This window comes from Siphateles boraxobius, unplaced genomic scaffold, assembly GCF_051911475.1.
Source record: "Siphateles boraxobius isolate OS27281-9 unplaced genomic scaffold, OSU_SipBor_1 12, whole genome shotgun sequence".
Classification (NCBI taxonomy): domain Eukaryota; kingdom Metazoa; phylum Chordata; class Actinopteri; order Cypriniformes; family Leuciscidae; genus Siphateles; species Siphateles boraxobius.
The window spans coordinates 25,689,812-25,710,456 of record NW_027508722.1 but is presented as its reverse complement, the minus strand read 5'-3'; the positions used below and the strand labels follow the sequence as shown (position 1 = coordinate 25,710,456).

At 36.6% G+C, this 20,645-nt stretch overlaps 1 protein-coding gene and 1 long non-coding RNA gene across 2 annotated transcripts; one reads left to right on the top strand and one right to left on the bottom strand.

Moving 5' to 3' along the window:
- Positions 1-497: 497 nt before the first annotated feature.
- On the top strand, positions 498-16,707 carry LOC143723440 (uncharacterized). The gene is made up of 3 exons (XR_013197114.1): positions 498-630; positions 7,411-7,456; positions 16,621-16,707. It is a non-coding gene; the product is annotated as an uncharacterized LOC143723440 (long non-coding RNA).
- scxb (scleraxis bHLH transcription factor b) lies at positions 9,900-13,334 on the bottom strand. The gene is made up of 2 exons (XM_077215832.1): positions 12,774-13,334; positions 9,900-9,997 (listed from the first exon to the last, which is right to left on the bottom strand). The coding sequence occupies exons 1-2, from the start codon at positions 13,332-13,334 to the stop codon at positions 9,959-9,961; spliced, it is 600 nt and encodes a 199-aa protein (XP_077071947.1). The 3' UTR covers positions 9,900-9,958.
- Positions 16,708-20,645: the final 3,938 nt, after the last annotated feature.

Here is a 20,645-nt window from a genome sequence, read left to right as displayed (position 1 = left end):
CAATGTAAAATAGCCTAAGTCAATATTAGTTTGTGTTTCATATTTCAGTTTAATTGGAAAATTGTGGAGACCTATTTAAATCCCTCTGAGAGACAACTCGCCATTTTTTTCCGTTTAACTTAAATCAGTCAAATAAGGACATTTTCCCGTCCTGATTGTGGTTGTCTGCTTTTTTATCCCTCTGTTTTCACTGTTTCCTTTATATCTCTGCCACTGACTTCTCTCTCATAAATAAAAAATAAAAAAATACTTTCAAAAATGCTTTTTGCCTGGTTACATCTACCAGCATGGGCTGCAGCCAAACGTAATTTTAGTGTTTTGAAATCACATCATTTAGTGACTGTATTGGACAAAAAATTGTTTTGGTGTGGGCTTTTTTTTGCACATATTTATGTTTATTTAGGTCGCTACGCTACGCCAGTAGGTGACAAAAAAGGGAATTTTCATGAATTGAGTTGAATCATTCACTCAAACGTTTCGTTCTGAACACTGATTCATTCAGGAACACCACTCACGGTGCCCGTGTGTGGTGCTCGAGCTCGACCTCGGAGATAGGCGATGGGTTCTGTCAAATGGTTTAATTTGGCGAAGCTAAAAGGACAAAGTAGCTGGGTTTATTGTGTCTAAAATGTAAGTTACTCTTCCTTCTTGTTTATTGAATTGTTTCCTACGACATAATCACAGCCTCGCTGTTATTTGGGGGGCGGCTGGGCGGGGGAAACCGCGTTATATGTAAATACAAATTAAGTATAGCCTATTCCCTCAGGTTCTATTGGGCGACTCAAGAGTCTTTTTGATTCAGCGTTTCATTGGAAAAATAGTAACTGCATGTCGAATGTTTCATGTTCTAAATTTTTACATTGCCATTTGGCCCGGCTTACTAGTATGTAGTTGGACAAGTTAGTAAATTACATTTGAGAAATCACCTTGATTATGCCTGATGAGGGGGGCTTTTGAGGTGCCCATGGGCACCACACTGTCTTAATACGGCCCTGCTTACAAGACTATAGTGACCACATTGGACGGATAACCAGATACTAACGTTACATCAAAGGGGATTTTCTCTGCTAGAAAAAAAAAAAAAAAAAGACAAGAATAATGAGACTGTTGAAACATGAAATACTATGACAAAGACTTGATGGTGACAGAGCTGATGGGTTTATTGGTTATCCACTGGGTCTCGATTACATATTTGTTAAAGACAAAACCAAATCATGAGTTTGTAAGAATGACTGAAGCCTCCTTTGAGGTCAGTCCCATGATGACTGCTGGATAGCTGACCATCTGCCAATGAGTCTGGTTCCTTTTAATCCCCTGAAATCTTCCGGCTCTGGGTCCAGAACCCCCAATGCAATTTGTCCTCAGACCTAACACTGAACCACACACCAGTATCAGCCGTGTGATATGTGTGTATGTTCACCATGGAGAGCTGTTTCCGTCTATGTGGAGTGAGAGGGAACATGTGTGACCGCTCCATGTCTGGCTGCAGCCTCTGCGGGAGGAAGTGGGGTTTTATTCTGCAATGGCTTTTCCAGGTGGAAAAGGGAATGGGAAGGAGATGCAGAGGGAGAAGGAAGAGAGGAGAGAGTCTAATTTCATCCGATTCCACCACCTCTCAGAGAGCCTTCACACAAAAGCATGTTATTCAGGGCCCGTTGGAGTGAAATCAGTCATTTCCAGATTAAATGATGGATAAAATGAATGCGTGTGTAGGGGGTAGGCTAGGGGGTCTTGTGGATTGGGGGTATTGTAAGAAATAACTCCCAGAATCCCTCATCAGTACTTTATAGTAACTCATTGAAGGATCTGATCAATATCTTTATGTCTGGTTTATTTTTATACCCTACATCTGGGCTCAGAACTTCAGAGATATTTGCTGACTGCACACTTCTGAGTTCAGTTCCATTGTGCTTTATTGAAATGGAGGGTTTCTAAAAAAAAACTATTTTTTTGTTTGTTTTTTGATCAATGAAAGTTACTTTTAAATTGTCTTGGAAATGTTTTTGCCGCATTTAATTTTGATATTTTGTAAAAAAAATTTTTGTACTTTTATGTTTGATTGTTTTATTTAGACTTTTACTCTTTAAACAAAGTAGCTACAATCCCAATCTTTTTTTGTGTTTCTGTCATTTTATTAACTCTGGACTCGCAAAACGCTTGCTTCTGAAAAAGGGATCAGTACCCAGTTTATTTGTACCAGCTTTCTCCTCAGAATCACAACCATTAAGTATGATTAATTATTGATGTTTATATTTTCTACCGATTGTTTCTAAATACGTAATTTTGTGTTATATATTGTGTAGGTTTCTGGCTAACCAGTCAGATTATTACTGTCTTCCTCAAATAGTTCTGCAAATCAGCTGAGGGCAACTATTACCTAAAGTTGTGTCCATTAATCCAGATTGTCTGTCGGTCTTTCTACTTTGAGTAATGATAAAGAGCAAGATTTGTTTTATATCAGTCAATCACGTTAATGCCTGGCTAACATATGCGCTGTTATTGATACGGTTCCCGCATGTGCACTGCAATAAATTAGAAATATAAAATATCGGTTTGTTGATAGACATACACTTGTTAATGCTGATGGTGAGGAATTACAGTTGCAACATCTCATGATTTATTACCGAGAACTGTCCTGCTCAAGTCGTCCTTGTGATGGGGGTTCGGGTTGAACAACTAACTTTCAGTGTTTCATCATCGTACTTGCGCTCGGATTGATTTGGGAAATTCGACGCCATCATTGCTGGCTTTAAGTGTACTTTAAGGGAATTATACAGTCAAAGACCCAGAACCAGAAATGATAAATGAAGACCCAGAGCCAAGAGTGCAGTTAATTGATGAAAAGTTTTACTGAAGATAGTTTGTAGTTTCATCAGGCAGAAGTCAGCTTTAAGACTCACAAGGAGTTTGTAGGCCGCCCCGCTTAGTTACAAAGATCACAGCAATTATACACTTCACCAAGGTGTAGGCTTGAGAGGACAATGAGAGGACACTTTAATCTAACTGGAAAGTAGGCTATACAAAGTATATCTATAAGTAGTAGACATATTTGGGTCAATGACATATAAGGAGTTTCGACAGGCCAATTTTAAAATACAAAAAAAAATACCTGTTGCAATTGTTCAAACATTAAGGATGTTGTGTACACAAGTTATTTTAGTGTTACTTCATCTAGATGAATTGGCCGTAGCCTTAAAACATGTCATGTGGTGTGACCGTGATTTATCTTAAAATGAATTAATTTCCCCTAACATTTCCTTAACATTTTCCATTTTTACAAGTTCTTAGTAATTAAAGTGTTTAGAAACAAAGTATTTGCATTTCTTTAGAGTTTTTGTAAATGGTGATCTCATCTTTTGTTCTATAATTTCAGTTGTCTTCTTAAATTTAGTCAACACTTGTCTTATTTTTCCTGTAAAACACATAAAACTGAATAAATGTTTAAAAAATATCATTCACTTAAGCATACTGTATCAGTGATTTATATTTCAGCCACAGAAATAAGATATTTTATTTGTTTTTGTATTGTCTTTATTGGTAACACCACATGATGAGTGGTCGCTTCAAATGACAAAAAGACCTTATATAGTTACAAATCTATTTAAATAGATCAATGAACAATGCATTTTATACAAGAAAATAGATTTAAACCAGATTTTATACAAACTTCACAGAATTTTACTGAACACAAACATAAACATTTATTTAAAAAAAAAAATCACATGGCAAACATAAGTGCACCATTTCATTTAACTTGACTTAGAATTTCTTTCTAACAAATAATAATTTTATAGATATAAATTTAAGTGTTTTATAAAGGTAACATTTGAGGTCAATATTTTTTTTAAATAATTAATACTTAATATATTAATCAAGGACACATTAAATCAATCAAAAATGACAATAAAGATATTTAGGCTATAATGTTACAAAAGATTTTCTTTCAAATAAATGCTGTTCTTTTGAACTTTCTATTCATCAAATAATCCTGACATGTTAAAATGTATCACAGTTTCCACAAAAATATGAACATTGATAATAATCAGAAATGTTTCTTGAGCAGCAAATCATTATATTAGAATGATTTCTAATGGATAATGTGACAATGAAGACTGGAGTAATGATGCTGAAAATTCAGCTTTGATCACAGGAATAAATTACAGTTTACCATAAATTCACATAGAAAACAGCTATTTTAAACTAATAATATTTCACTCTTCTCCTAGCAGGGTACAAGTGAAGTAATTTTTACTTCACTTGGCTGTGGCATCTGGTAAAATAGACTAAAATAGTTTTAAATAAATAAATAAATAGGCAATAATAAATACATTACTAATAAATGCATAATTACTAAACTGAAATTCCATGCTCTAAAAAAACTTTGTTGCATTTTTCTCACATTGTACAAAGAGTAATCATAAACCATCTGAAATATATTTTAAAAAATCCCAAATTGCATAAAAATCTACCCCAAATGATACTAAATTAAATTACTTTTTATATATAAACCGTCAATTGAATATAAATATTTTCAAATTCAGTCAAAATTTACAGGCACAGAACTGGCCACCTAAACAAAACAAGCTAGCTTCCCACAAAAGGTCACTAAAATTTATAATAAAAATATATATTTGTAGAAATAACTTTAATATATATATTTTTTGGGGTCATACCACATGACATCCAAATGTGGTGTTAGCCTCATAAAAGAATAAAAACATTGAAATATGACTTAGGCAAAAATGCTATGAGGCCAACGCAATTCAAAAAATTTGAATAAAATTTAAATTGAGTACATACATGGGAGAGGTACTACAAATATACAGTATCTTTTTATGCATTTAAAACCGTTTTTACCTGAAAAAATGCAATCGGACAGAAAATTACGGCGTAACGTCATTGACCCATTTACCGGCTTTTTTATTCTTTAAAACCAAGGAATCGGGAGTGGTTTTACTGGTGGGGTGGTGGCTGACACCCTATGAACTAAGCCTTTGCTTCTTGTCGGAAATTTGATTAAATGCGGCAAAGACTGGGTGACCCGCGTGTCTGGGAGAGGAGATTTTTCATTTTTTTTTTAATACTCATGTTTAATTTCATGATTGGCTAAAGCTCCAGGTGGCTGCTTAATGTCCAACAGATGGGCCTCTCCGCAAACCCAATTTTCCATTGCAGGCTGATGGCAATAAAAGGAGGGATTTTCACAGTTCCGCAGGCACCCCTCGCATTTCCACTCTCCCAGGGGCAGGGAGAGAGTGAGCAAGACCGCAATGTTATACTTTGTTTTTATTAAAGCGTTTGATTGACAGCAAAGGAAGATTTTTCCAGTATTAAACTCTAGGCCCAATTGAACAAGACAAAGTACACCAAGTCTTGACTTTGAGCTACTGGGACTGGGTTATACCACCTCTCTCTCTCTCTCTCTCTCTCTCTCTCTCTCTCTCTCTCTCTCTCTCTCTCTCTCTTCCCTTTCTTTTTAGTTATGAAGCCAATGGCTCTGTGGTGAGCCACAGGGAGCTGACAGATTGGCCCTTAGGATCTCAAGGCTTCTTTTACAATCAAAACTTGTTAACTCACATTCTGAGTTGAGGATGTGGATGGGGGTATAGAAGGAGAGAGGGGCCTTATGATGCTTCAAAGCCTGGGTCTTGAGAACATGTGTTTGGGCATAAAAGTGTGTGTATGGATTAGGAGTGCTGTTAAACCAAGAAGAACCTATTCTCCTAAGGCCAGTCAAATGAGGAGAGAAAAGCAGCTGCAAAGTCCAACTCCCTCTATCCTCACTGACCTTCACCATCACTGTCTTCATCCTCGTCCTCACTGTGATATCAGGGGTCAGAAGTCAAGACTGAGGTGCACACTAAAACCTGAGGGAAATTTCTTGGATACCTGACGTAATGGATAATATTTGTTTTAAAAAGTCATGGATAGTCATTTTGATAGGACTGTTTGAAATAAGTCTTATGGTCACTTAAGCTATATTTATTTGATCAAGAATAAGTGAAAACTGTACTGTGTATTATTGGTTATTTAAATAAACTGTTTTGTGAAATGTAAAATGTAATTTATGCCTGTGATGGCGAAGCTGAATTTTCAGCATCATTACTGCAGTCTTTAGTGTCACAGAAATCATTCTAAATATGCTGATTTGGTGATATTTATTATCAATGTTGAAAATAGTTGTGCTGCTTTTTATTTGTGTGGAAACAATGATGCCTCATCATGATCATGAACCATGATTTATCAGGATTCTTCAAAGTTCAAAATAACCACATTTATTTGTTATTACAATGTACAAATAACATTTTCAGTTTTAATCAATTTAATGTGAATAAAATAATTCTTTTTTCTTCTGTATATGTTGGGAAAACAAAAAAGTACCACATTTAAACTTGTTTTGTATCTAATGCAGTGACATTTTGATAGTTTCTTTTGTACCTTTAAAGTGTTTATAATCGTCACTTTGTGGGCCATGTGTGTATATTATGTATATGTGTGTATATTTCTCAAACATGGAAACGATTATTTTGATAATACTTGAGACGGACGTTATCTTGCCACATTAGTCATGCTCTGCTGTTTTTGTGTAACCCTGCATTAAATTAGCAGGCCCTTTTCAACAATAGTTGCTCAATATTAGACTCTCCAGGAGGAAACATTTAGCCAAACAGGTATGAGTGGACAGGATCGTGTTTTCTGACTGTAGAAATGTAGACACAGAGGGAGCTGACAGAAACTCAAGTCACAGAAAAGAAGTTTTCTCTTTCCCACAAGTGTGTGTGTGAGTGTGTGTGTGTGTGTGTGTGTGTGTGTTAGAGAGTGCTGGAGTGCGCCAGCCAGCCTCTTTGGACACCTGTCATTCCACCGTTGCTTTACAGCTTCCCGTCCTGTGGTATTCACGAGACTCCCTGCTGGATCTGTGAAAGCTTTACCAGAAGCCTGAGATATGGACAGATACATAAACACTCTGACAGAAAAACAAAACATATCTAATACAAAAAAGACAGCAGAACTGTATGCACTTCAAATCCATTTGAAATCCAATAGCTCAAACAAATACCGAACAGACAAAGTAATTTAATTGACATGTATTGTGAAGTGCCACATTATCCTTTGAATCTAACTGGATTTTCATTTGGACCATAAAAAACATGGTGAATCCAAACCCATTACCAAAGGAATGACATGAGGATATTCAAACCCTTTCCCTCCTCAGTATACAGGTGCTGCTGGTTAGGATATGTAGGGCACGTATTATTCCACTTAGAGTATTATTCAAGGTTTTGTATTGTACTTAGTATTAAATCATTCAGATCAGTTTTAGGTCATAGCCTACACGCTTTTGAATTTTTGGTGGAGTTCATCGCAAGTGGAAAGTTTCTAATACTTTTCTGATGTCTTTAATTACAGGTCTGACTCTTTCTTTGACATCATATCAACGGCATCCAGTGCACAGGTCAGTGTTCATTACTTTTACAATACTTTTAGGAGACACTTTTATACAAAGTTTTATACAAATTGTATTTGTCTGGGAATCAAATATATTTGTTTGCAGTGTGCATTACCGTTTGAGCTAAAGAGGTCTCATACTGTGATTTTGAGGCCTTGTGTCCCAAACAGTGTCTCCCTTTTTCGTACCGTTCAGCTTTCGGTCGCTTAACCTTAGTTTTTGGACCAAGTTGTTGGACCAGTTTCCATGCAGAAAATGGTATTAGTGGAGCAGTTCTGTTGCCATGGCAACTAGTCTCTACAGTGCCGTCTCCAGCCACAGGGGATGATGAAGCGCTGTTGATGTTGGATAACAGAAGCAGATGGAGAAGGAAGAAGTGAGTTAAATGATCTGAGAGCACTAGACCGGGTTACAGTTCACAGGCTCTATATTGAGCTGAACAGAGGGATCTACTGAGTGTGGGAGACTTTACTGAGACGAGACCGAGAAAAATAAGGGAAGTCTAGGGATAGTGATACTCAGCACTAGAAAATCACAGTTTTGACAAATGGGAAATATTCATTTAGTTGTCACTGTTTTGTCTTATAAAGTTTCTAGAATATACTCTACAATTAAAGGTTTGGGCTAAGTAAGATTAAACAAAACCGTTTTTGAATTAAGTCTCTTATGCTCACCAAGGCTGCATTTATTTTGTTCAAGGATACAGTAAAAACAATAACACTGTGACATATTATCACAATTTAAAATAGCTGTTTTCTATTTTAATTAATTTTAAAATTTAATTTATTCCTGTGATGACAGCGGAATTTTCAGCATCATTACTCCAGTCTCCAATGTCACATGATCCTTATAAATAATTATAACAATTATCTCACTTCAGGTACTGTAAAGTATCTGATTCAGACCAAGAACCGTAACTATAACGATAACTATATTAGCATCCACACACCAGCGGACGAAATCGTTCTGTTTGTTCTAAGCGCATGCTTTGTCTGTCACTTTAAATGCTCGTGCTCTTTAAAGCAGGATGGATTCTGATGGGCTGTTAGTGTTTTTCTCATTCATCAGTTCATCAGCATAAAATCGTTCTGAAAGTGATTCCAACGAACTCTGCTATTCTTTAATATTGAGAACGATTTTTAGAACTAGGCCTATATTGTTATATTTGTAGTTATTATGGTATGAATGGGCCTTAAGTCTTCAAAGCTGCAGTCGTTGGTTTTGAAAGTTTTGCTTGTGATGACCAGTCTGTTACAAACTGCTCTGAGGACTGTTGTGGGGTGATACTCAGTCACTTTTGGTTTTAATGCTTCATTTGTTTAACAATTTCGTAAATTTAAGTGCTGTTCGTATTGATGGATGCATTATAGGCTGAGCTTTACAGCATTGCTTATTTATTCAAATGGTTTTTAATTTGGTTAAAACAGTAATTGGACAGTAAATGGTCAATAGATTGAGTTAGAATTAAATTAAAATAATAGGTAAAGGCCAGAGTTTATAGGTTTAAATCCACATGGTCAATCCCAGGTGTGGGCCTTAGAAAGAATCAATCACTGGTCGCTTCAGTTTCCTCTGTTTAATAAATAATAATAAATACAGCAGCTTCAGTAGCCTGAAGGTTAAATGTTTAAGGTTGTTGATGAGAAGTTCAGTGCAATTAATTGTGATCTATTAATTGTCAATGAAAGACAATTGTAGTTGGGCATGGTAATGCTGATGACCTAGGACATGCATTTACATTAGAGCTTTGGAAAGGTCTTAATATGCAAGTCCCAGACTGCCTGTGTGTGTATATGTGAATGTGTGTGAGAGCTTGTGGTCAGAGTTAAAGTAGAGGACACTGTCTGCCGTCAGCTCTCATCTACCTGCAGATCTCATCTAGACTGTACTTACAGAACCAGACTTACTACAGCCTCCCTTCCCTGTTCATCTTTCAGTCTCTTTCTCACTTTTGCTCCTTACAGTCTGTCTAATTTCATTGAAGCTCTCATGCTCTATATGTTTCAGCCCTGACATACATCATTTGGTTTAAACAATGTTTTTAATGTTTAATTGGCATAAATAAATAACAACAATTACGTTACAGGTTTTAAAAACTCCTTGATATTGATGTTTGCTTGTACTGTAGGAATGCTTGTACCTTTTTTTTTTACATCAGCACATGTGCAGCAAGTTCCTCTTTTGTTTTGTCTCTTTCTTTAAATTACAAACCATCCTCATATTCTTAGTCAATAGTCTTTTGTCCCTGTCATGTTTGTATAAAAGTATATCACCTCTGTATAAAAAAAGGTTAGGATTAAATTCACATAGTTTTTGGCTTCTAAATATGGAAATGCAGAAAGGCAGTGTAGCTGTCCGTTATAATGCCGTCCACCAGGAAGTTAAGCAGTGTTACATTTAATTAAACATTATTTACAGCAAATTTACACTAAATGTGCAGTTCGCTCAGGCGCGCTTCTTCAGATGGATCTGATGGGAACGCTCTTTTACTCTCTCCTCTCCTCATCATTAACTCCTTAACGTAGTTTTTCTTTCTCTGTCTTTGTTCTGAAAGAAAAGAAAACAAAGTGATGAGAGAACGACTAGCCTGTAGGTTAAAGGGTCTTTATACATCTTGTACATCCATTCATTTTACAGACACATACAAACAATTATCTAATTAGATTTTTAAACACATTAGGACACTGATGAGCAGTTGAACTCTGACCGTCATTACCAACAGGTCTGAACCGTAATCAGGACCATCTCAGAGATAGATCTCATTTAGGGAATCTGATCGCTTACCATAACGTCATCTTTAGGCACAGGTCATAGTTCCACCTGGTCCAGATTAATCAGAAGGCACTGCTGGGTGTGTGTGGTGAGGTGCCATCGCATTGGCACTTGTTTGTGGCATGTTTGTGTGGTGCTTGGTGCCTTCTTTATGTGAATAAGTAGCATGAAATCTGCTCGCTCAGTAGTCCATATATTTTGTATGGTAGAAGTTTAGAAATAATACGTATAGAAATAAGGAAATAATCTCAATAATCATTTATTTTCTCCTGGCGGATATTACATTGTTGCGTAAACATTGAATTCAATTTACTTACCTAAAATTACTTGCCTATTTTAGGGCACTTAAATACAAAAAAGTATTCTCATCACATCACAACATTAAGTTTGAACCACTGTAGTCATATGGACTATTTTAACACTATTTGTACTACCTTTCTGGGCTTTGAAAATGGTAATATCATTGTTGTCTATGTTGGGTCAGAAAGCTCTCGATTATCTTCATTTGTGTTCTGAAGATGAACAAAGGTCTTGAGGGTTTGGAACGACATGAGGATGAGTAATTCATTTTTGGGTGAACTAACCCTTTAACAGCTTTTAAGCAAAAAATATGCTAAAGATGTCACAGTTTCTGTGGATTACACCATTTGAATAATTTGAATAATATGAATGATATAAGTAATTATACAGCTGTTAGTTGCAGTTCTTTAACTTTTGTTACAAGTCTCTTTTTCTTTTACAATGATACCTAGTGTTATATACAATGTAAAAAAATATTTTTTTGAAGTTATAAATAAAACTTTATTGGAGTATAATTTAGAAGAAATACTTTTTTCGTCTATCTACTTCAAAATTTCTTGTTTGATGAAATGTGTTGCTTGCCATTTTTTTTTGTTTAGAAGAAATACTTTTTTAATCTATCTACTTCAAAATTTCTTGTTTGATGAAATGTGTTGCTTGCCATTTTTTTGTATTTGTTTACAAAATCTCTGAGGGAAAATTGTAAACAAAGAAAAGAAAAAAAAGTATTTTTTTTTCACTGCAGTAAGTTAATTTTTTTCGTTTTGTTGTTTGAAAGGTACTTGAGCCTTACCTATGGGACTTTAGGTGTACATATGAAAATTTAACTCATAACAGAAAAATAAGTGCTTTCAGCTGATAAAACAAAGTCTTTTAAATGTTTGGCTTTAAACACTGACAAATTGCAAGTTTGAGTTCATCAGCCCTCATTAATTGGTTGCAGCCGATGAAATTTGTAGTAATAAATAATCAATCCTCTATGGCCCATCAAATACGACCATATTATTTCAGTAACAGCATGTGAAATACTAGATGAAAGGATGAATCTAGAGTGTTTTCATTAAACTGTGGTGTTTAAAGAGTCTGTTCAGGATTAGTCCTCGTAATGATAATGAGGGTGTTGAAGGCTTTGGTGGAACTCAGGACATACATGAACTGCGCAGGAAGACGTTGAGGTTATCAGGGGAATAGACCAGATGTTTCTAGTGCACTGCACAAACACAGCAGACACATTGCAGCCTGTGCAGTGTGTGTTCTTAGCGTTTTTATGTACCTCTATGAAAGTTTTGTCTAGAGCCAAATGAATCATTTGTTTTCATCACAGTGGTTCATGTAAACACTTTCGTTTAGAATGCGGTAAATGTTAATTAATGTGGTTGAAGTCAGACCTAGCATATTAAGTTTTTTGTGCCAAAATGATCTGTTTTTATGATCTAATGACAAGAAATGATGCTAATGTAAGCTTAAAAAGCTACGGATAAATATCTGCTTATCTGTCAATTGCACACTCAGAACATTTCATTGTATCAGTCACTAAACATTGATAAATGACACTTTAAAGAGATAGTTAAACATTCTGTCATCATTTACTTTCCCTCATGTCTTACAAACTTGACTTTCTTTTCCATGACTTTCATTTGTTGAACACAAAATGATGTTTTTTTTTTAAAAGTTTTTTTTTTTGTCCATAAAATAAAAGTCAATAGGGTCCAATGTTGTTTCGGACACCGCTTTTATTGTTTGGACAAAAACAGATGATATTTTCTTCAAAATATCTGTTTCACAGAAGAAAGTCATTCAGGTTTGGAGTGACGTGAGAGTAAATGATTTTTGGGTGAACTATCCCTGTATATTTCAGATACATTTCTGAATGGCATGGATGAATAACAATGCACTGACCTCTAACCTAGAACCTGCCACAAAATAATAATAGTTTATTATTAAACAGCAATTTTTATAGGTTTTGTCTGTTCTATAAATGTTAAGATGAGATCTGACTCATAGCTAACTAACCGCTCAAACATTTTGAATAGTTATTCTAGTGCAATAACATCAACAATGTGTGTGGATAAGAACAAGGGTATTTTTTAGGCAATTTCAGCAACACTTTAATAGAAACTAAATTATTTGAAAGTGGAACTGAAAAAATTCTACTTTTTTATTTCGGCACACAGACCTCCATCAGGGCTACATGACTGCAAACTGAGGAAACTCATACATTTTGACAGCTACGTTCCATCATGCTACTCACCAGCCGTCTCTGGTTACTGAGGCAGAAGGTGCAGATCTGTCTGGGCTGTGAGTTTTCTGAGTCCGGGCTGGGTGTCGAGCTTTTCTGGAGATTGTGGTGATGATACAAGGCTCCAGGACTCCTAAGACAGGGCTGGCCGTCTCCACACTCCTCTCCGACCAGCAAGACGTTCCCCAGGTGTGAGATGTAGCTGGAGGCCAACCGCAATGTCTCAATCTTGGACAGCTTCCTGTCGGCTGGTTCGGTGGGTATCAGCGTCCTCAGAGCGGTGAACGCTGTGTTCACACTGTTCGTGCGATCCCGCTCTCGGGCATTTGCGGTGTTCCGCTGCCGTACCTCAACGATCTGTGAACGGATCTCGGTAGGAACCGCTACCGGTCGGCAGCTATACCTCTTTTTGGGAGCACCCAACTTAAAGGCGCCATAGTTGTGGCTTGCCATACGGAAGGACTTGTCTTCGGATCCAGAACCCTCGCTGCCGTTGTCGTCGTCCTCGGAATGCATGCTGATCTCAGAGCACAAGAAATTACCTGGGGTTGGTCGCACCATCGCGAAAGACATGCTCAGCACCTTACAGGACCCCTGGACCTTGCTTTTCAACCCCGCACCAGAGCGCAGAATATTTTCTAGTCTACACAAACACAAGAATGAACTCAATCCCTATTTCTAATCGTACACACCAAGGCACACTAGTGTCGTTTGAGTCCAAGCTCCTGTTACCAGTTTTGCTTGACGGATCCGACCAATCCTGCGATGCTTGACTGAGTCACTTCTGACTCACTCATTCACAAGAAATGTTCTTCTCCACTGTCATCAGTTGTTTGGGCTAACAGCATGCCAAGTCACCCTCCCAGAATCTGTATGTTTGCGCATGTGTGTGTGTGTGTGTGTGTGAATGGGTTTGTGAGCTCCAGATCCTTCAGTTCCACGTGTGATTTCAGCTGAGCGTTTCCTTATGCCTTGGATTTATAGTCAGGGGGTGTGGCTGGGGTCTGCTCTCCCTTCAACCACCCTAGATGTGAAATCCAGTGAGCAAGTGGGAGGAATGAGAGAAAACGGGGACCCCTCTCTTTCTCTCTTTTTCTCTCTCTCTCTCTCTCTCTCTCTCTCTCTCTCTCTCTCTCTCTCTCTCTCTCTCTCTCTCTCTCTCTCTCTTCTCTCTCTCTGTCTCTTTCACTCCACATTAGTATTTTTTTAAAAACATGACCCTGAAGTGCTTCCACAGAATATTAATCAGTTTGATAGATTGGTTAGTTTCTTTCAGTGTATTACATTTTTTTTAGTCCTTTCACACTGAATTTTCAATTCAGTCCATTAACTCTCCATTTTTTGTCTACGCTCTCTCACTCTTTGTCAAAAACAGGAGTCGTCAGGGCCAGGTGCTCATGAATCAATCCAATCTGAACCTAAATACAGCGTTCAGTCTGTGGACGTTAGCCCAGATCATTTTGCCTTTGGCACCAGCACCACAGTCACATGAGGCCTGACAAATGATTGCAGAGTTGTTGAGGGGTAATATCACATGATATTATACAACATTCATACTAATAGTAATCATTTTCATCATTCATAATATTGGTTCTTGTGCATGGATATTGTCCACTAGCAGCTCTAGTGCTGATTAAACAGGAAGTGCCCTGGGCTGGGGAGAGTTTTCACTGTAAGCACATAATGACTCTCATAATGGTTGAGTGGAGGCGATAGGTGGATTGGTTGTTTTAAAAGCTGTATGACAGTCACGGCCACACTGACATTTTCATTTGCCATACTTGTCAAACGTTGCCAAAAATGGTATGTTATTGATCTAAACATTTTTCAAAAATTTTAGGATCCCTATATTTTAGAGGTTCTGGTCATTCCTGTTGTACATTTTTGACCTTTTGAAAAAAATATGCGTTGGTTATTCTAAATTATATATGATGGAATTATAGTTCAGAGCGTACTCCAAAGCCCCGCCTCATTCAAAACACATGATTGCGTACAGCAGAGCCGTAAGGTGGCTGCTGTTTTGGTTGCGATGCTCAGTGACTGACGTCTGTCTAACTCTGCATAGCATGAAACGTGCTGATGACATGTGATGTCTGCCTGAGCATGGTGCATAATACATACGTTGACAGGCAGGTAAGGACATTGTACAAACATCTTATAGTTTTGCATGTACGTTTTTTGCTCCTATGCCTTCCACAGACGATATATATAGGCTACATATAAATATATTTATACCACTTAACTTAGTGATTGCTATCAGGATGTGGAGAGACCTTTAAAAAGAATAACAAAAAATGTTTCTATAGAACAAATCACCTACCCTGCCTTTTATTTAGATTTGTTTTTAAATAATATTTTGAAATATTAATATTATCACACCTACTTCTAAAAACCAGATGGAATGTTTTGGAATGATACAAACCAACTAAGACCTCAAAATATAAGATGATTCATTTATAAAATCCATATCCTTTATGCCGAACATCACATTTTGTATGCAACATGTTGTGTGCGAACAAACAGGAAAACCGGTCTCATCACATCCGCTTGTCAGAGAAAGTGTTAGCAGCAGTATGAACTGATGACGACATCTATGAATTTTTTAGGTAATCAGCTAACCTAGCTAGATATTTTTATTGTTGCCGTTTTATTCCATCTAAATATCTAATTATTAATGAATAGAAAACAAATAAAACAACTTTTAGATATCTGTCTGCATTTGTGATGAGCATCGGTTATGCTCATCTTTGCTTGTTTCTTTTAAGGTATCTTGAGTGAAGCACAAACAGTAGGCTAGAATAATGTTCTGAAGAAAACACATTTTGTTTGAAACATTTCGGTTACAAAAAAATACACAATTTATTAATACATTTTCAAAATTTTATTTTTTCCATTTTGTTGTCTAACCAACAACAAGGGGCATAGTTGTAAAATTATAATTAAATAACAATTAAAATGCATCCCTTTTTTCAATGACTTTGAATATAGTAATAATAGAAAAAAAGCTAGGCTATATGATTTTTTTTAAAGTTTCAAGTTTCGTATTTCATACAGTATATTACGATATGAGTAAGGATATTTCAAGAAAATGCACTGCATAACAAGAATGACTAATTTAGATCAAATAATAACTATAGCATACTTCAGTATGAAAAAGCTTGCAAAAGCCCATTGAATTATTACTGTGTATGCTGAAAATTGATGTCTATAAATCAGAACAGATCGGTAGTTTGTTCTTTCCTACATCTGATTATCATTACTTTCTCTGGAACATCTGTGGTAAAACGTCATTTTAGCTTTAAGTGCCCTTCTTCTTGTGCCCTGTGTAGTTGAACTCTTCTGGCATGGGTTGGGAAACTGTCAAAATCCATCACTAATCTTTTGCTCAGGACTGCAGACAGTCGTTATTGATGTCTGCCGGACGTACGTCCAGTCAACTATCGGGGGACTCCGCTGTCTAGCCACAGTTGGGGACAGGCCAACAGGCAGCAACCACGCCTGACAGGACAGGGCCTCCGCAGCAGGCTCATTTAGTGTAAGAGGAGACGGATTTAGGGGTGGAGGGAGAGAAACAGGGAATGAGAGACCCTATCAGCTGTCTCATTTTAACACGCATATCGCTTTACGTGTCACGCAAGAGGTCTAATTAGTAATTAATTGTGATCTCATCGGTTAGATGTATAGAGTGGGGTGGTTTCTCTGAAATGGGGCAATGCTATTTAGAGTAGGTCACATAAGCTCAAACCCTCAGTAGAAATGGGAGAATTAATTTGGCGTCTCGTCTAACTCATCTCTCCACTGCTGACTGGTAATTGCCTTTCTGTGGCCTTGCCTCTGACTTCCAACCCCTCTATTTCAGGAGCAGAAATGAAGTCAGTCTTCACTGAAATTCCATGCCGTAATCGTCCCGTTCCTCGGAAGCCAAAGAATTCAGACGGCAAAGCAGGTCAGTGGGGTTTTGAGATGGAAAAAGTGAAACGTTTAGAAACTTCTGGAATTGTGTGCCCTTCAGAGCTTTTCCGACAGATCTTACCCTATAGAACCCTGAATCTATAATATAATATAATATAATATAATATAATATAATATAATATAATATAATATAATATATAACAAAATTATAAACGATACAAAACAAAAATAATATTTTGTATGATGTACTTTACAACTGCTCTGGAGCAATATTGTGAAAACCACTAAATTTTAATTGAATTTAAAAAAGTTTATTTTCATGTTTTTACATCTAACATTACGGTAATCAAATAAAAAAATCAATTAGTTAAAGGGCCCCAATTATGCTATTTTAAAAGTTGCTAATTTTTTTCTGGAGGTCTCCTTTACATGCATCAAAAGTAAAAAAAAAAAACATTCATTTTCTCATTATATAAATTACATTATATATATACACATACATACAAAAAACAGGGCATTATTCCATAATCAAACGACTCGGGTGAATCACTCTATCTAAATCCTTCCTTTCCGCTAGCCTACTCTGCTCTAGTTGGTCAGATGGCCCAGTCTGTTGTGATTGGTTTACCGCTTACAGCGCCTGACGGAAGCTAAACGTGCATTACCATAACTGAACTTCAGCTCCGGAGACATCCTCAGTCCTCAGAGATGTACACACTGTAAAGACAGTAACGTTGATGTCCATTTTATATCAGTTCGAGCGCGAGTCTGATGATGAAACATTCTTCAACCTGAACCTCAGCATTTAGAAGTATATTTCTATTAACAGACCGATAAGTATATTTCAAATTTATTGCGATGCACATGCGGGAACTGTATTAACTGTATCAATAACGGTGCATATGTTAGCCGAGCACTTATGTGAATGACTGGTGTAACATTAAAGTTGGCAAAACAAATCTTGCTCCATTTATCTTTACTCAAAGTAGTAAGAACGACAGACAATCTGCATTAATAGATACAGTTTTAGGTAATAGTTGCCCACAGCTGATTTGCAGAAGTAGAAACGAGTAGTAAAAGTAGTAAGACAGTAATAACGTGGGTTAGCCGGAAAATTACACAATATAAAACACAAAACTACGTATTTTTAACACTCAGTAGAAAATATAAACATCAATAATTATTCATATTTACAGGTTGTGATTCTGAGGAGCCAGCTGGTCCAAATAAACTGGGTGTTTTGCGAATCCTGCGGTGAAATTTGAGATTTGAGAAGTAGTCGTCAGTAAAATTAGGTGTTTGAAGGCGGGACAAGTTGTTCAACGCAGTGGGATTCGATTTACAGACAACTCTTTTAGGCGGTTCTGAGTCGATTACTCTTTTGGGAGACAATAACTTTATTTATCGTTCATTTTCGACTTTACAACTTTGCAGAACGTTTACATTCACAAACAGCTATATTACACACTGCATGAAAAAGAATATTCGAAAAACCATAGTAGGGGCACTTTAATAAGTCAATATTTTCCAGATAATATTTTAATACTTTGCATTGGCTTCAGTATAGCAAAAATATAAAAGCCAATTATTAAATTTGGCAAACAACATGTCTTTATATCAGGCTTTTTCTCACACAGTACAAATCGTTCTTTATGCAAGACGATATATGGCTGCCTTTACAGTACATATTAGGAAGGGGATCATCATATTTAGGGGTCTGTGGACCCCTGCCATCATCATGTGTGACAGGTTTTCCAAAAACCCCATTAGTGAACAGGCATTTTCTCACACACTGGAGTGTGTCACTCAGAATAAGTCATTACAAATGAACCCTAAGACATGTTGCTTTACTCACACTGTGTAACCCAAAGAAGGCGTGTAGTTGGTGGTGTGGCAGGGACCTTGGTGGTGGGGGGGTGGGGGGGTCAAGGCCTTATCTTTGAAGTTTGCCTTGTAAAGCAGGCAGCTGGTGAGGGCAATCCCACAGCGGCTCTTCGGCCTGGGCTTGTAAATCCACCTCCGCCCCTCCTAACTGGAACCCTGGGACTAACCTGTGGCCCGCTAACAAAGGCTCACTGCTAATTTAGTGACTCTTTCAAATTCAAAGCATTCTCCTATTTGTTAACTCTTCATTGTGGGAACACTTCATATATCTGCTCCAGGTGCCACCACCAGAACAAAATCTTAAAACATCTGCTCATCATCTTAGATATAATCACTTCACTAATTTAAAGCTTCACATTTTCTTATTTTAGTAAATCTTAAATAAATAAAAAATAAATAAACGATGTAAAGATTTTTCAGTAAATTTGTTTGAAAATTTATATTTTTTGCATTATTTCCTGTTTTTATTTATTCTATATATGTTTAGGTGAGAGTATAATAATAAACTGATTAACATTATACAGATATTTTCATTACACAAATAAAATGATGCTGCTTGATATTGCAAACTAGTATTTCTTATCATATTATTTTAATGCATTGTCGTAATTACAAATACACTGCGGATTGTGGTGCAAATAGTTTTACTGTTTATGTGGCTAATGAATCAAAAGTCTTACACATTTACAAAAAGGTTACTTCCATGTTGCAAAATAAGGTGAATAATCAACAATTTCCTAATATTTCTAAGTGGTTTTGTAATTTAAACTTACAATGATTAATAAAAATGTCAGATTTTTCAGACTTAAGTTGAGGCACAAGTACTTTTCAAGGGGGTGGCTAGCTTGGCAGGAAATTTGCAATTTGCAGCTATTATTTTTTATTAATGGTGATTACCCTGCGACATTGCCGATTCCTGTTTGACCAAGGCAGAATGTCAGAGTGCAGAAGGTCACATATGTTTTCATTACAACATTCACCAGCATGGTCCATGAAATATGTTCATTACATTACACATTACGTTTAAAATATGTTCATTACATCACAGAGCATAACAGTGATTCATAGAAATCTCTGAGGAATACAGTATGTGAGTAACAGTGAGTGTTCAACCTTGACTGTCTGTCCTTAGCGTTTAAAAAAAAAAAAATTCTATTGCAATTTAGATGCATCAAATAAGTAGCTGAAATATGCATTCATAATTGTGTGCAAAAGTGAATGACCTTGCTTTTTACAATTTTGCTCAGGTCAGTAGCAGCCAGAAACACACAGAAATCCTGAACATATCTGAACGGAAATGGACCTTAAATGGAAACTGGAGGTTTTCCTTTTGCCGTTCATTCCATCATGGACTATTTCCAACACCGTTTCATCTCCATCAACATTGCACGCCCCACTTTGCTGCTTGTGGTCATTTGTAATGTAAGCAGTAGCTAACTGGCTGCTTATATCATCTTTTGCAGTGAGACCAATGAGCACATTTTTTGGCTGTACAGTTCTGTTAATGTAGATTAGGGCCCAGAAATAAGTCATCCATTTTGGGTGTGGGTGAGTACATGCAGATGGATTTTTAGAGCAAACATTTGCTGGAAACTCTCAGGGCTCCATTGTGTATGGCGTAAAAAACAAGAATTGAGTATAATGTACAATTGTGTCTGCTTTATCCCAAAGCGTTGGCTTGGTTGTTTCTTTTCTTTATAGTGTTTGGCAAAATTGTTCGACTGTAGTGGCCAGATCAGAAATATGAAAACCCTTAATGCAGGCCATAAAATGTTCAAATGACTTACAAAATGGCCTCAGTAAATTTGGCGTTGAAGCTTATAGTAAATTGTCAATAAAATGTATGAATTTTCAAATTTTCTTTTTGAAGCCTAACAGGAAGTTTTTGCTGTTCGTTTATGATAGTGATTTAGTATGTCATGCGGTCTATTCATAATTTAAACTGATTCCTGTGTGTGTGTTCGCACAGTTCGAAGGATCCTTAGGACATATGCTTGTCATTATCCATTGAGTAAAAGCTCTGAGTGAGTGTAAAGGAAATCCACAAGGCATATATCAGTCATATACTGGCGGAACATTTAGCCTCAC